At 39.1% G+C, this 16,674-nt stretch overlaps 1 protein-coding gene across 5 annotated transcripts in view; it reads right to left on the reverse strand.

Moving 5' to 3' along the window:
• The window catches only part of slc25a21 (solute carrier family 25 member 21), a 523,053-nt gene that overhangs the window by 76,509 nt on the left and 429,870 nt on the right, over window positions 1-16,674 (reverse strand). For all 5 annotated transcript variants that reach the window (XM_043697850.1, XM_043697849.1, XM_043697853.1 and 2 more), the window contains one exon: window positions 8,004-8,087. In XM_043697850.1, the coding sequence (XP_043553785.1) occupies window positions 8,004-8,087 (84 nt within the window). The remainder of the gene's footprint in view (window positions 1-8,003; window positions 8,088-16,674) is intronic.

Raw genomic sequence — 16,674 nt, forward strand, 5'->3', positions numbered from 1 at the left:
TTACTGCCCTTAACTTTAGTGGAATTATTTACATAATTAAAGTAGGAGCAACTGCACTAAAATTGAACACACAAAAATATTATAGAAATATAGTTAGTGCTGCCATAAATATAGCTTATTAATGCTGCCATAAATAATTTCCATACTCTAACTTTCTTTTTATTGGCCTATATTTCTCACTGGTCAGACAGTCGCTACTCCACGGTAGAGACTTAGGAGGGTTCTGATGGGATTAGGTAAAGGTAAGCAAGCTACTCAGGAAATGTTAGTCAGTTAAGTAAACAGTCAAACTCGCAAATAACTATTGAACTGACCCCACACTTGCCTCACACACTCACACTATCAGAAGTCCTGATCAAAATCTCCTCTCAAATGCAGAGCTCCCTTCTTTCATACAAAAGAAAGGCTGGAATGCACAAGATGTCATTCCTTGCAAAATATGGACCAGTACGATTTTTGTTCCCATCATTCTCTCTGTAGGTTTTCTTTGCTCTTGTTTCAATTGTCTTCCTCTTAAGTGAAATCAGCTTGTGAATATAAAAATGTTGACCAGATTTATGGGTCACTTCTAAATAACCAGCATAAATAACTATATGTTTCATATTGGTTCACAAATCATTCACTGAATTTGAGATTGATTTCAGGGTGTGTATAGTGCTCATAAATCCAAGGCAATTTAAGATAAGCTGGAAGCCTCATTAGCAGATACCACAAGGATGGTTGGTGTAAGAAATGAAAATTATTATGAAGCTGGGTGAATCAGTTTACAATCCCATGCACAATAAATCTAAACTGGGAGTATTTGATGTCCAAAACTGATGAACCAAAAAAGACTGTGCATCACTGCTGTCCCGCATAAATATCTTATTGTACTGATAAAGGTTTAATAATTTCACTGGGTTATATAGATCTGTAATCACATAAGAAAATAAAAATAAAACAACATATTTTGCTCCAGAATTAAATTTTATAATGATTGCCTTTATTCATAGAGAAATAATCATATAAACCCTGCTATTACTTTGTATCTATGACATTTCATATCAAGTACTCTCTGACAGATGATGCTGAGATTAAATCACCTATGGTCATTTTAAAATTTTTGAGATGATGAATAAATCTTTGAGAAAACTTTTATTATCTATTATTGCTCCTTGTGATTGAAATTCTCTGTGTGGAATTACAATATGGTTCTAAACATCAGAGTTTAATTTAGCCTAATGATACAAACATGAACTTCTAACTGAGTGAAGAGAGGTGGGGGAGGGTTGATCTGTGATACTATTAAAACTTCAGAGCATAAGATATCCCATAAATCAATTTAAAGGAGACATACTTCAAATTTCAGGTCAACCAATGGTATGTTGAACTGTAATTGGCTTCCTGAACATTGACTCGTCACACTCAGCAGCTAACTGAAAGCTGATCACTCTCCTGAGAACAACATAAGGTAAGCACTTTAATGCTTTGCACAAGCCACAATAGTTAGGCAAAATAAAACTATACAGTTATTGAGAAAAGTGAATGGCCATATTAAAGAGCGTGAATGTAAAACAAGATACATGACCAAGAGTGATAACTTAATCTGCAAACTCTGCATTATAGGTTTTGTAAAATATGGTGTTCTTTATACTTTTCTGTGATTAGCTTTCTATTAATTTTAAAATGTAAAATAGCCAATCAAAATACAATTTCTAACATCATCTATTTCAATTATTCCACAGATTCTGCCACAGGTAACAAGTCCTACAATGAGACTTGATCCTGGACCATCTGGCCCAGACGTAGGAACTCTACTGTTTCATCACAAGATCAGCAATGCTACTAATGTGAAAAACTGATACTTTCTTTTTTTTATTCCCTGTTGCCTAAGTAACCATTAATTACACCCAATCTCATGCAGAAGTCAATAAGATCTGCATCTTAAAAGCAAATTTTCAATATTCCTCAGAAAAATATTGAAAAGTATAGGTTTCGAAGGCAATCCCTGGTTGCTGGTGAAAGGACACAACATCATCCATCCTGAGCTCAGTAGCAGCTTTGTTTAGAATTCAGAGAAGAAAGCAGCTCTTGCTAAAGCTTTTCATTTCCAGTTGATGGAAGTTTTTATTCAATGGAAATATTCACTTAAGTGAAGCAGGTCATCAGGAAGGCTAATGGAATGCTGGCCCTTATTTCAAGTGGTTTGGAGGAAAAGAGTAGGAAAGTCATACTGCAACAGTACAAGGTGTTAGTGAGGCCATATCTGGAGTGCTTTGAATGGCTTTGGTCCCTTTATTTAAGAAAATATATTATTTTATTGGAGGCAGTTCAGAGAAAGTCTTCTGAGGGATTGTCTTCCGAGTAAAGTTCAAACACCACTCATTGGAATTTAGAAGAATGAGGGGTGATCACATTGAAATATATAGGATTCTTAAGGAATTTGACAGGGTAAAACTAGGAGGATATTTCCACTCCCGGGGGTAGGTACCAATTTCAGACTATGATTAGGAGGCACTTCTTCGCTCAGATATTTCAGAGTCTTTGAAATTCTTTGCCAGAGAGTTCCAGGCAGAGTCCTTACATATATTTAAGCTGGATAGATTATTGATCAGTAGGGAATTAAGTCATGGGAAAGGTCAGGAAATTGGGCATGAAGAGAGTCATCTCAGCAACTTTTGTGAACAGGAACCACTGGTTAAGCAGTCGGTTCCATGTGTGAACCGTGCAGGTTTAGCAGTTTAGCTCCAGCAGTGCGGCTCTGCCAGTTTTAGCTTATTTAGCTTCAGTAATGCTCCTCTGCACACCTGGGAGTTCTTAATCTTTGACTCTGTTAACCTCCACCTCAGCTGAGTGCAAATTCTGTTTTGGAAAAATAAAACCCATTGAGTGCAAATTTCCAGCTAGCTTGATTTAAAGACTTGTAAACATGGTTTTAGGCTTCTGCATATGTTAGACACCACAATGAAAAGAAAATAAATACTTCCAAAATGCAAGAAAATAAATGCATCACAAAGCTGCTTACTCTACCTCCACGAATGTCTGTAAAGTTCAATTTAGTAGTTTACCCCACCCCCACCTGACAGCTTGAGAGCATAACAATCTAGCTAAAAGGTAAAGGTTCAGAAGTCAGTCAGAACTGTCTTGTCAATTACCTTTTCTTATACAGTTATTTAATTCCAAAAACAACTATTTACAAAAATAATTGATCTTAAACGCAGTTATTTAAGTTTATAGATGCCAGTAAGATACTGTCCTACAGAGATAATAAAATAACCCACTAATCACCCTTATGTTGCCACATGCACACAATCATCTTTGCTCCTAGTACTAGCACAAGAACAAGTTTATGCAGACTATAAAACTGTCAGCTCTCAATAAACAAATGTATCCCCAGTGGGTTCACTTTTGCTGTCTACAAACTTACTACAGTATCTAATCACCATTTATCATCTACAAAGTAACTAGAATATACAAGCACCACTTATCAAGACTAAAATAAATAAGATTTTACTATCAATGAAATAGGAAAATGTATTAAATGGATGGATTTAGAAAGTTAAGAATAATTAATTCCTCATCTAGACAGTGTTGGCAGTCAGGTGATTGAGTAACGTAGCATTTTCTAACAGGTAACTCAGTGCCTATTTATGAATTAAATGCAGATTTACATGAATGCAGACAGAATGTTTTTCTTTTATTTTCTAGTGTTAGTGTGGTCAACCTGTAAACTGCAAATCTGCCTGAAGCACGTCCATTATAAGTGAACATTCAAATGATGAGCAAAAAGAAGAGCACTATATAAATGCTCTGCTAATGCAATGTTAAACTACATTATCTATATTTTGCCAAAGAATGATGAAGCTTTTCAGTTGAAGGACAAGAATTAACCATTGCACATATATCACTGAAAAAAAATCTCAGCTGGTATCTTATACATTTTCCCAGAAGGTGGAATTGATGAGAAATGGGAGAAGGAAAAAATACATATGTAGGATGTCAATATCCTTTAACATTTTGCAAGATCATTAAATGCACAGAACAAGAGAATTCAGAGATATTACTTTTCAAAATAAGTAATTAAAATGAATGAATTAAAGATTAGTTATTAGTTAATAATATAATTTGTTGAACATTTAAAAGCCAATGGTAAAACCCAACTATGTAGATAATTCTAATTCAAGTGGATACTCAAATGAAACTGGATATAGGTATAATTATAGCTCCAAAAATCAAAGACATCGTCACAAGACAAATCTACTGCAAGTTCAATAAAGCATAATTGGATCAACAGTACAGAATTTAATGCTGGACATGATGTATGTAGAATATTCCTACATGCTGACTCAGAATGGATGCTTTATCTATTACTTTATCTTGGCTTGATTTAAAACATTTGTGATAAGAGTGTCACGGCGAATTTCTACTTAAATGTCAGTAAAAAGAACTTTTAGGTCCCAGTGAATTTAAATTGGCAATACAAATCATGGTGCAGGGCCTGACTTGACTTGATGCAAGTGGAGTCAAGTTCAAGGCAAGTATTTGTCTCACATTTTCATGGTGCAATACAGAGATCTCCTGTTCACTTCTTCGCCTATTTAGCCTCAATTTAACTGTCTAACTTTAGGGAAACAGTTTTGTCTATGCTTGAATTCAGGTGCAGGTAGTACTTTCTCCTATACAGTTCAGTTAAAGTTAGTGTAAAGAAAAAATTAAAGAGAGGGAAAAAAATTAACATTTCAAGTCAGTAACCCTTCATCAGAACTGGGAATATGTAGGGATGCAACAGTTCAACGGTGAGACAGGAAAAGGCCAGTCGGACAGTAAAGAATAAAAGGAAAGTTATATGATGGAACAGAAGGCAGGAGAGACTAAATAGCAAAGTAATGATATAATGAAAAAGAGAGGAAAAAAAGCTTTGTATCATCAAAATAAACCTTTCCCTCTGCAGTACTCTAGTCCACTCCTCAATCACCCCAATCCAATCTCTTTCCTTTGGCATCTTACTATGCAAACACAGGAGTTGAAACATCTGCTCTTTGACATCTTCCCTTGTCAGTGCCTAAGGCCCCCACATATTTTCCATGTACAACTGTGATTTACTCATGCCTGTACTTCTTTCAGTTTAGTAGACTGGATTCACTATTCATCCATAACTTCATGGCATGTTGACATGCTCATTCTGTTAAAAGAATGATTTCTAATTAAAGGACCCACATAATGATTCAGCAAACCTAACAAGTAGGTGGATTTCTCAGGCAGTACTAAATGCAAGAAAGGAAGGGAGACATGGAAAGGCTGAACCACTTAGTGTCTCACCCTTACTTGGAGATCCTGTTGTGGAATTTGAGGAGCTACTGAAGGAAGAGGACAACCTCTCCAACCAAGCAGGCATGTTGAAGTGGCGATAGAAATCATCAACAAGAGTGTAATCTTTCCAACCTGGAGACAGAACACCTAGAGAATCCAGGATTTCAGAAGGTCGTGATACTTTTGGATGGCAAGCCACTCATTCTGACTAGCCCAATACTCCACAGAACTACACATCTTGCAGTGCCAGACCCTGTGTTGAGGATGCCACCTCCTTCCAACTCAATCTCAGTGTCCATCACCTCTGTCCTATGGATAGGCTGAGAAGAAAGTAGCTGGTGGTCTTACTACTGCTGCTGGAGCAATTGTGGTCTTGCAACTCTGTTTTTGACCCTCAGTGGAAAGGCAAAAGCTGTTCCCATGCTGCAGTGACATTTGGCTGCAGAAGGCAAATAAGTACCAGACAGCTGAAGTGCTTTCCAAGACATTGACAATTATCTGACCAGAGAAAACATGTGGAACAACGGTTTTTTGAATGCCATGGCTGGAGTTCCTCAATTTTGCTGCTCAATACCTTCATAGTTTTTTATCATGGTTTCACTTAAAATGACCTTCTAATGTTCTATCAATTTTCTGGCTGTGAAGGATTGCCAATATATCAGGGAATGGGTCCCATAGCTGGGAAATCCAGATTTCAAGATTAAAGCACATCATGACTGACTTCTTGACAACTTCAAAAGCTACTCTGTCAATAGCCAGAAGAGATAGGATCATGTCATGATTGCCTCCTGATGCCAATTTGATGTTTTTTCCCAATCCACCAAACATGAATCACATCGAACAGTTTGGGAGAATCCTGCCAATTAACTCTGCTCCTCTCTCTGTACAGATGCTGCCAGACTGACTGAATATTTGCAGTATCTTCTGTTCTTACTTTAGATTCTCAGTGTCCATAGTGGTTTTCTCCCACAGAATCAAATGGCTCTACTTGACAAGATATTATCTACATCTTCTAGTCTCAGTCGGCAGGTCGGGCAGCATTTGGACTGAGACCAATAACTGCAGCATACCTGCAATTTTAAGCACATTGATTTTCATTGAATGATCAATGCACATCATTGATCAACTAATCTCTGAAATTAGGGCCACATGAGTTTTTAGTCTTCATCAGCTACACAGTACATGCAATATGCAATGGGCAGCTTGTGCTGTTTAAATAGTTGTTCTAATTAATTTGCATTAATTGTAGGCTAATAGTCTACAGAACTTGAAGTTCCAGAGTGGAAATTACAAAAGTACAAAGATTATATTTTTCTACAATTCTACAATCACAATTTAAGACAGAATTTGGGTCACATAAACTGCCTAAATGAATATGATACCTGCTCGCATAGTAATCAATGGAATGCCAAACACAACTATTCTTGAAATGAATTAAACTGCTATTTTCCTGACCCACCAGCAGCCACTCCTTGAATTCCTTTGTTAAAGTTATTGGTGTTTTTCATTGAACTTGAAGTAATCAGAGTATTTTGCAGCTTCCCTTCTCGAAATTTGATTCCAGTTGTCCTGCTAAGATGCATTTTTGAGTGGTCCATTCTGTCCTGCTAATTTAACATAAATAAGATCCTGTCAAATCTATCACATTCTTTGCTTCATGAACTCAAATCAGACTGCCAGTTCTAATTGTACACCCCTTTACTCTCAAGGTATGCATCTTCAAACTTTTCCTGACCTGTGTTATGTTATCATAACAATTTATCTTACTCCAGATCAAACATTCTTAGAACATGAAAGTTTGCCTCACTCATAATATCACACCAGATGGTCCTGTTATCCTTTTAGCAATACTTAAGGTTATAGAAGCTAAAATTAATTGTCAAGTTATTATCACCTTTAACGTTTATACCTAACCATCAACGATGAAACTCACCTTGGCCAGTTCACATGCAGATCTGGTTGTCTATGTCACAATCTATAGTTCTGCCCCCCAGCAAATCATTTGGTCTTGTCTTGAGCATCTCCAAAGTTTTCACATGAATGTGTGCAAAATCATGTACTTTAAAATGGGTTGATATTTTGATATATCACCAAAATTACACTAAGGGCTATCCGCCTCTCTAGTGTCTAATTACATTGTAATTGATGCCTGAAAATCTTTCCATTTTCTCACAAATTCCTCATAGTTTTGACATCTACCCAGTCACTTCTTACTTTGCATAAACATCCTTTCTAGAATTATTCAAATTTATGCTCTAACATATGGGTGATTATGAGATGAGCAGTAAAACTTCCATTGCACTATTCTGAAGTAGTTCTGGTGAGTTATCCCCAAGTGTCCTGACAAATATTTTTCTCAATCATCATTATAACAATCAGATTGTCTGGTCACTATCACATTGTTATAAGATGTGCATTTGCTGAGCACAAATGAGTTTTGTCTTTCCTACATTGCAAAAGTGACTGCATTTCAAAACATACTTTTTTGGTTGTGGAGTGCCTTCAGCAGTGATCATGAAGAGATCTATAAATGCAACTTTTTTTTGCCTTTTTGTTATAACAAAGTTTTCATAGTCCAGCTAGATCATAGAGCTGCTCTCTCAGTAGAGAGAGATGATTGGTGGTGGTTTAACCTGAGGGTAACCACACCTCAATCTTCAAAAGTTTCATAGCCACAAATCAACTTCTTGAATAATTAGAATCAAATACTGTACCCTTCCTGATGAAACATTGTTTTAAAGCAGTGGCCAAGACTCCTGTAACTGGTGGCATCACCTTGTCCTCTTTGAATTTGGAACCTAGGAATAAAAGAAAATGAATTTTAATAAATCCAGCTAAAAAAATGAGTTAAGTACAAGCTATCTCCATTCATTGTTGCCATAAAATAGCTAAAGCATGCCAGGCAAAACTGTATTTCCAAAGACAAACATGAAGTTGAAGTTCATTGATATGTACTCATCTAGACCGAAAAAAATCAATTCATAAAGAAAATACCAATTTAAACAGACAAGAAGGTGCTAAGTGGTGGATTATGTTGGCATGGAGTCAGTATCTACTACAAGCAAAATGTATTTGCATAGGTATTGTGTAGCAGCAAGTAAACATCCTATTGTTTGCTCTCCAGATAAACAAAATCATGACTGTATAAATCTAGGCATGGAGAATTGAGATATTATTCTTTTAATTTCTAAAAATGGCTTACAGAATCCAGTAATCATAAATGAAAATGTTTATCCTTGTTTGATTTAAATTATAAAATTCATTAAAATTCTAGATTTCTTAAAGAACAAGTATTTTGTGTAATGTCACAAAAAGTTCTGTAACTGGTCAATGAATACCTATTACAACTCAGAATTCCCATAGTCTCCAATTCAGGAGGAGGAATTAACTCATGAAATACATTTCTGGACTTAAGTCAATTGGCTAGCGGTAGTTGGCACCAAGGATTGCTAGTTGTAAAGTTCACACAACATTTTTCACACTATAACTGAGTCGAGATGTGGCATGATGTGCTGTGGCTGCTGCTTGGCTGATACCAGCCTCCATGGACAGAGAATAACAAGGGACATGCACTGAGATCATGGTGCCCAGTGTCCAATATAGAGATCCTTTGGAGTGAGTGGAAGCTGCAGTCACCAGGTACCCACTCTGATTTCCATGTCGAGATTGCTTGATGTCTAGCTTTTTTGGCTAGGTATGATAGGAAGCTGAGCATTAGTGAGATGAGCTGGACCACTAATAGGTGTTTGTCATGCTATAAGCTTCCTTAATTCGCAATTCACTATTGACTGGCGAGGAACTTGCTATGCTGCTTGTCAAAAAATTATAAGACGATGTGAGATGTTTCCGATTTTGAACTAGGCCTCACCGGACTCTTTGTCCAATTCTGCCCCAAATCTCAACATTGCCCACATCACTTAGACATTTACAAGACTCTACCATTAATAGGCAACACTTAGAAACAAATCTTATAGATCAAAGAGAACTGATTGTAAAACAAAATACAGAATGCTTTTGTGGAAGGAGTACCTGCAAAAATGAAAACAATTTGCATTTTTCAGATTTGTCAACTTAAAAGTGATACTTCATTATTTGCCTTCAACCTGAATCAAATCATAAATCAATACATTAATGAATTACATTTCAGACAAAGTTCAGTATATATTGAATGAAAATGCAAACATACTAGACATCTTGAATTTGCATGTTTGTGTTTTAAATGCCAGTGTAGAGAAAATAAAATGGCATGATTGAAAAAAATAAACCAAGTCAATTTTAACACCACAACTTTGATCCATTCTTAAAATCTTTCAATTTAGCAATAGTTGAAAGCAATTCTTCTTTAAAATAGTGAATAAAGCAGGGTTAAAACAAAGAATGCTTAGTTCCTGTAAATAGTGGGGAGGGTAAAAAGGTTCTTTTGATGAATAGGGTGAATAGATCGGTGAAAGGGGTCAGGATTGATTTGAGCCAGTTACTGTAAAGGACAGTTAATTTTCCAGAATATTTCAAATTCACACCACTAGAAGAAGAGTATTTTGACACCAGCACAGCTGTCAAAATTGCATATATTTACTTAATTTCCGCATGATCATTATTAAATTTGATACTTAGTTCTTCAACTGATTCCTTTCAAAGTATGGAAAAGTTGAAATTAATCTGTTTCCCTAGTATGGCATTGGTCAATAGAAACCATAATCCAAAAGGTTTGTTATTATAAATACTGCAGACAAGTACTACTTTTACTGTGGTTGGAAAGGAGCCATTTTTTGAAGAGTCTAATTAACTCCATAAATAGTGAACTAAGGCTGACCAAAATTGTTTACAGAACCCACAGGGGAATCTGTTGGTTCCTGAAGATTTATCATTTTGCATGTTGTAAAAGGTTCCTTTGACAATTGTACTCAAAGCTTCAAATCATCCAATAATTAGTGAAATACTTTCAATGACAAACAAATTAAACATGAGTAAGATTAATTGCAGAAATATGTTGTCTGGTTCAAAATTTGTTCACTAGCATGTCACTCAGTTTCCTATCTAAACAAATATCTATTTATTAAATATCTCACGTTCAAAAAGGATTAACAATTGCATTGAGAAGTATAAATCTTCTGTTCACTTTATAAATTATTTATTTCTCACATGAACTGTTTATGTATTATGGTTTCTGCTACCAAACTTCCTCATTCCTCATGTATACAATTAATCATCAACAAGCCTTACTGAGATGCAGAATGTATATAAGATTCAGAGTAGCTCATTTAACTGCCAACACAAAAGAAATAGCTAAAGCCTCCTCTTCACCAAACTGTAGATGTTTAGTGAACTGCAACAAACTTAACAGGCTAGTTTATGCAATTTGAGTTGATACATAGTGATTTTGGCATTCAGTTAACATTGCTCTGCATATCGTCTACAAAATCATCTGTAGTACACTGCAGATTTTCAATTTCAATCTGTTCCGAGCAACAAGTTACATGCACACTGAAATATGTTCATGCACGGGATGCTAAAGTCTCACAACCTGGATTGCAGTTGTCTTGGAATGCCTTTGCCATTGGACCAAGGCCATTTTCTGTTGAGCCCATATGCAAGGCTTGTGCAAGAATTAGTCCATATTGAAAAAAATGCACAAGTATCTCCACTCATCAAACTGAAACATAGGACTTGGAACATCAGCACCTTCATGGACAACTTTAAGAGATACAGATCTGAGTGTCACATTGACATCATAGCTCATAGTCCCTATGAAAAAAGCATGGCAGCAACATTACAATGTAAAGTGTTGGGTAATTGAGTTCAGTTTCCGTTATGCCATATATTCCCAAATAGACCATGTCACCATGCAATCCCCTCTAGACCTAGCTTTCACTAACATCTTTGTCACTTTCCATGAGAAGTGTGTTTTAAACAGAATAACCGCTAATCTCCTAACCATTGCACGATCTGACATGTCGATGAAATATTGGTTACATTTGAATCGGCAGCTACATCTAAGAATTTCCCGACATACCATAACAGATTTCATCCTACACTCAGATTCATCTTTGAAATGCAGCAGTCAAATCAATTTCCTTGATGTGCTGGTTGAGAAATCTGTTCACTACCACCTACCACAAACCTATGAGCCCTGGTCAATAAATGCCTTGGGGCTCCTACAGTTCCATGCATTACAGCATCAACCTTAGTGGCACCTCATGTTTGGAATCATGTACTCAACATGTAAACCTGATACTGAGATAGTGCAATTCTGTGTAATGACTATACTGATCAAATCTTCCATGAATTTGCACTGTGTATTGAACAAACTCACAGAAGGGCCATTTTCATGCCTGGAAAGTCTACTACCCTGAAAAGGGAAGACGTCTCAAAAGTTTGAGCAAAAGATACAGTTAACTGTCTTACACTGAAACTTTGCAGTAAAGACATAAGTGATATTTGCTATCAAGCTAAAAGGATGTCCAGCCCACCATACAAATTTGTGTTAGTTTGATGCCAGGAATGTACGCCATAGTTCGCAATAACTGGCAGGTCACATCAAACAACATCTCCCTTTGACTGTCACAGTAAGCATGTGCCAACCATGCTCACCCAGTCCCTGTATGCAAAACTCAAACACAGTGTCCAACATGAGATGTGACTATACCATTCGCAACATTTACTAAATATTTAAACTCACCAAGAATTATTCAAGAAATCAGTTTCAGATTATCAGTTGTGCTTGTAATTTGATTCACATGCTTGTGGTGTAAGGTACATTTAGTTACACAAAGGATTCTGTCCTTTTTTGGCAAAAGAACATGTCCAAATATTGTACATTTTCACTGAGGACAGAGCATAGAGACAGGAAATCCTTGTTTTATCCCCATACTGATGTCTGACTTATCACGACTTGCCTTGTTTGAATTTTAGTCATTAGGTAAACAAGTTAAGAAGGCATGCTGCATCTCCATGCCAACCACAATACAAGCAAACAGCATTCTCTTCTCATGCTATATAAGTTATTGTTTCCTTTCTCAAGTTGGTTTTCTTGAACTGCATCCTGCTCAGTGCGTGACAAAATATTCTGATATCATGCCTCTTTTCAGCAATGCTTTAAGTACTGTACAATCAAACAATTATTGACAGTGTGTTCAGTTGTGGGACCACACTTTATGAAGAATTGTAAAGTCTTAGGTGGAGTGCAGAAGAGATTTGCCAGAATGGTGCCGGAGATGAGGGACATCAATCACATGCAGAGACTGGAGAGAATCTGGCTTTTCCTTCTTAGGACAGAGAAGAGGAGATTTAACAGGAATGTTAAAATCATGAACAGTTGTGATAGAATAATTAAGGAGGATCTGTTCAATGGCAGAACAGTCAGTACCAGAGAGGACAGATTTAAGACGATTGGCAAAAGATAGAAAGAAGGGAAAAAGTGAGGACTGCAAATGCTGGAGATCAAAGTTCAAACATCTGGTGCTGGAGAAGCACAGCAGGTCAGGCAGCATCTGAGGAGCAGTAGAGTCTATGATTTGGGCATAAGCCCTTCATCAGGAAAGTTGGTAGGGGGAAGAGGCTGAGAGATAAATAGGGCGGTGGGGGTGGGGGTGGGTGCAAGCTGGGAAGGCGATAGGTAGATGCAGGGGGATGATTGTGATAGGTCGGTGCGGAGGAAGATGGAAAGGTAGGACAGGTCAAGAGTGTAGTGCTGAGTTGGAGGGTTGGATCTGCAATGAGGTGGGGGGAGGGAAGTATAGGAAACTAGTGATGTTGATATTGATGTTGTGCAGTTGAGAGGTTCCAAGGTAGAAGATGAAGCATTCTTCCTCTAGTCGTCAGGAGGCTAAGATTTGGCGGTGGAGGAGGCCCAGGACTTGCATGTCCTTGGCAGAGTGGGAGGGCCAGTTGAAGTGGTCGGCCACAGCATGGTGGGGTTGTTTGGTGCATGTGTCCCAGAGACATTCCCTAAAATTTTCTGCAACCTGGCATCCTGCCTCCCTGATGTAGAGGAGACCACATTGAGAGCAACAGACACAAACCTGACTGGCCCGGCCGAACTATTGTCTCAGCCTGCTTGTGCCCCACTGAACTTATCTCCTCATACGCTTCATACTGTCCTGTCCCCCTTGGTCCAGGAACGTCCCACGTGCATTCAGGACACTACACATGCCCTCGGTCTCCTCCATGGCTTTCGTTTCCCTGGCCCCCAACGTCTAATCTTCACAATGGACATCCAGTCCCTATACACATCCATCCTCCATGGCAAAAGCCTTCAAGCCAGCCATTTCTTCCTCTCCCACCAACACAACCAGTCCCTCTCCACCAACACACTCATTCAATTTGTGGTACTGGTCCTCAACCTCAAACATTCTCCTTCAAATACTCCTACTTCCTTCAGACCAAAGGGGTAGACATGAGCACCCACATGGGGCCCAGATATGCCTGCCTCTTCATTGGATATGTGGAACAGTCCATCTTTGGCAGTTACACTGGCATCATTCTCCACCTTTTCCTCTGCTACATTGATGACTGTATCGGAGCCATCTCATGCTCCCATAGGAGGTTGAACAGTTCATCAACTTCACTAACACCTTCCACCCTGACCTTAAGTTCAGCTGAACCATCTTGGACACCTCCCTCTCATTCCTGGACCTCTCCATCCCCATCACCGCCAACTGATTCAACCTGGAAATTTATTCCAAACCCACCAACTCCCACAGCTGCTTTGACTATACCTCCTCCCATCCCCCCCCATAAAAATGCAATCCCTTACTTGCATTTCCTCCGCCACTGCCATATCTGTTCCAAGGAGGAGCAATTCCACTCCAGAACATCCCAGATGGCCTCCTATTTCAAGAACTGCAATTTCCCCACCCAAGTGATCAACAATGCCCTCCAGCGCTTCTCTTCCACTTCCCTGAACCCCATTATCTTTAGCCATTTCTGCCACCTACAATCAGACTCCATCACCACAGATATATTTCCCTCCCCACCCCTATCTGCGTTCTGCAGAGACCATTCCCTATGTGACTCCCTCATGATGTCCACATCTTCCACTAGCACACCCTCCACTCCTGGCACCTTCTCTTGTCACCACAGGAGGTGTAAAACTTGCAACCACACCTCCTTCCTCACCTCCATCCAAGGTACCAAAGGATCCTTTCACATCCAACAGAGATTTTCTTACACATCCAAACACCTCATCTACTGTGTCTGTTGCTCTTGGTGTGGTCTCCTCTACATTGGGGAGACAGGACGCCAACTTGCGAAATGTTTCAGGGAACATCTCTAAGACACATACACCAAACAACCCCACTTCCTTGTGGCTGACCACTTCAACTCCCCCTCCCATTCCACCAAGGACATGCAAGTCCTGGGCTGCCTCCATTGCCAAATCCAAGCCACCTGAAGACTGGAGGAAGAACGTCTCATCTTCTACCTTGGGACCCTTCAACCACACAACATCAACATCGACTTCACTAGTTTCCTGATCTCTTCTCCTCCCACCTCAGCCCAGATCCAACCCTCCAACTCGATACTGCCCTCTTGACCTACTTGTCCATCTTCCTTCCCACCAACTGCTCCACCCTCCCCACTGCTCTATCACAATCACCCCCCACCTGCATCGACCTTTCATCTTCCCAGCTACCTTCTCCCCGGCCCTACCCCAACCGTCCTATTTATCTCTCAGCCCCCTTCACCCCACTACCTCCACCCCCACAGTCCTGATGAAGAGCTTATACCCAAAACGTCCATTCCCATGGTACTCAGATGCAGCCTGACCTGTTGTGCTTTTCGAGTGCAACACCTTTCGACAAAAGATATATAGAGACCAAAATGAAGAAATAACTTTAACAATATTGTAATTTGGAGTGCTCAGCCTGAAATATTGTTGAGAGCATATTCAATGGTAACATTCAAAAGGAGCTTTATGAAACATCAAGTGAAAACTATTTGTGAAGCTTTGGGAAAAAAGCAGGACAATAGAAATAGGTGGATAAATGACACAAGATGAGTCTAATATCCTTCCCACTTATGTACTTGATAAAGCAGCTAACTCACTGCTTTCCTCCCTCAGCTTCTGCACCGAGCAGATGATTTCAATTGCCATCTCAATCGATCATGCTTCCTTTCCTCTGATTTTACTGCCCGTTTATCCTCCCTACAACTCTCTGGACACAGAAATTCCAAATCCTTATTTATCACCATTCCCTCAATCATGTCACTAAAGGTGATCTCATTATTTCCATAAAACTAATCATAGATAAGGCTATCCTTGATGTTACTTACTGGTAGTCATACAATCCTCCAATCACACCAACACACAAATGGCACAAAATATGTTTCCACGCTCTGCAACAACATTTGGCATCCCACCAAATGCCTCTGGAAATCCAAGCACAACATTTCTAGAGGACACACTCATCCAAAGCATGTTGTCCCTTCGAAGAACTCCAATAAAACAGCCAGACATTATTTTCCCCGACAAAACATTCCAACTTCTCCTGACCACCTCAAGCTCCTTCAAGTACACAGTCACTATTCCTCTAACAATCGATTCAAAAATCATATTAAATATCTATTTAATTCTGTTCATTTTAAATGTAAATGTTCTGTTCTCTCCCAAATTGTCCTAAGGTGCAGCATCTGTAGGTTTTATTTTTGTCTCTTAAGTTAGTAGTGGTCAGCCAAATGTTTGAAATGTTGTAGTCTGCCTTGGATAGGTGCAGTCAGTGATGCTAGGAAGGGGAGTCCCAAGATTTGACTCAGAACCAGTTGAGGAAAAGCAATGCAGTTCTAAGTAGTCATTGATAGTGTAGAAATTGAGTCTTGCTGAATGAAGAGACACCCCGTTGCAGAGGGTTCAAATATATAATGTGGGGGGTAGTGTGTTGGTGTGGTTGGAGGATTGGCTGACTGGAAGTATATAATATCAAGGATAGACTTGTCTGATTGATTAGAGTCTAGATTAGAGTGGTGCTGGAAAAGCACAGCAGGTCAGGCAGCATCCGAGGAGCAGAAAAATTCAGGCAAAATCTACAAGCCTGACCACCCTGGCCGACCCATTGTCTCAGGCTGCTCCTGCCCCACTGAACTCATCTCCACTGAATTCATCTCCACCTACCTCGACACTGTCCTATTCCCCCTAGTCCAGGAACTTAAAAACAAGGACAGCACCTCCGGTCCTCACCTTCCACCCTACCAACCTTCATATAAACTGCATCATCCGCCGACATTTCCGCCACTTCCAAACGGACCTCACCACCACGGATATATTTCCCTCCCCACTCCTTTCCACTTTCTGCAAAGATCATTCCCTTCGTAACTACCTGGTCAGGTCCATGCCCCCCCCCCAACAACCCACCCTCCCCTCCTGGTACCTTCCCCTGCCACCACAGGAAT

Source organism: Chiloscyllium plagiosum, chromosome 10 (assembly GCF_004010195.1).
Source record: "Chiloscyllium plagiosum isolate BGI_BamShark_2017 chromosome 10, ASM401019v2, whole genome shotgun sequence".
NCBI lineage: Eukaryota > Metazoa > Chordata > Chondrichthyes > Orectolobiformes > Hemiscylliidae > Chiloscyllium > Chiloscyllium plagiosum.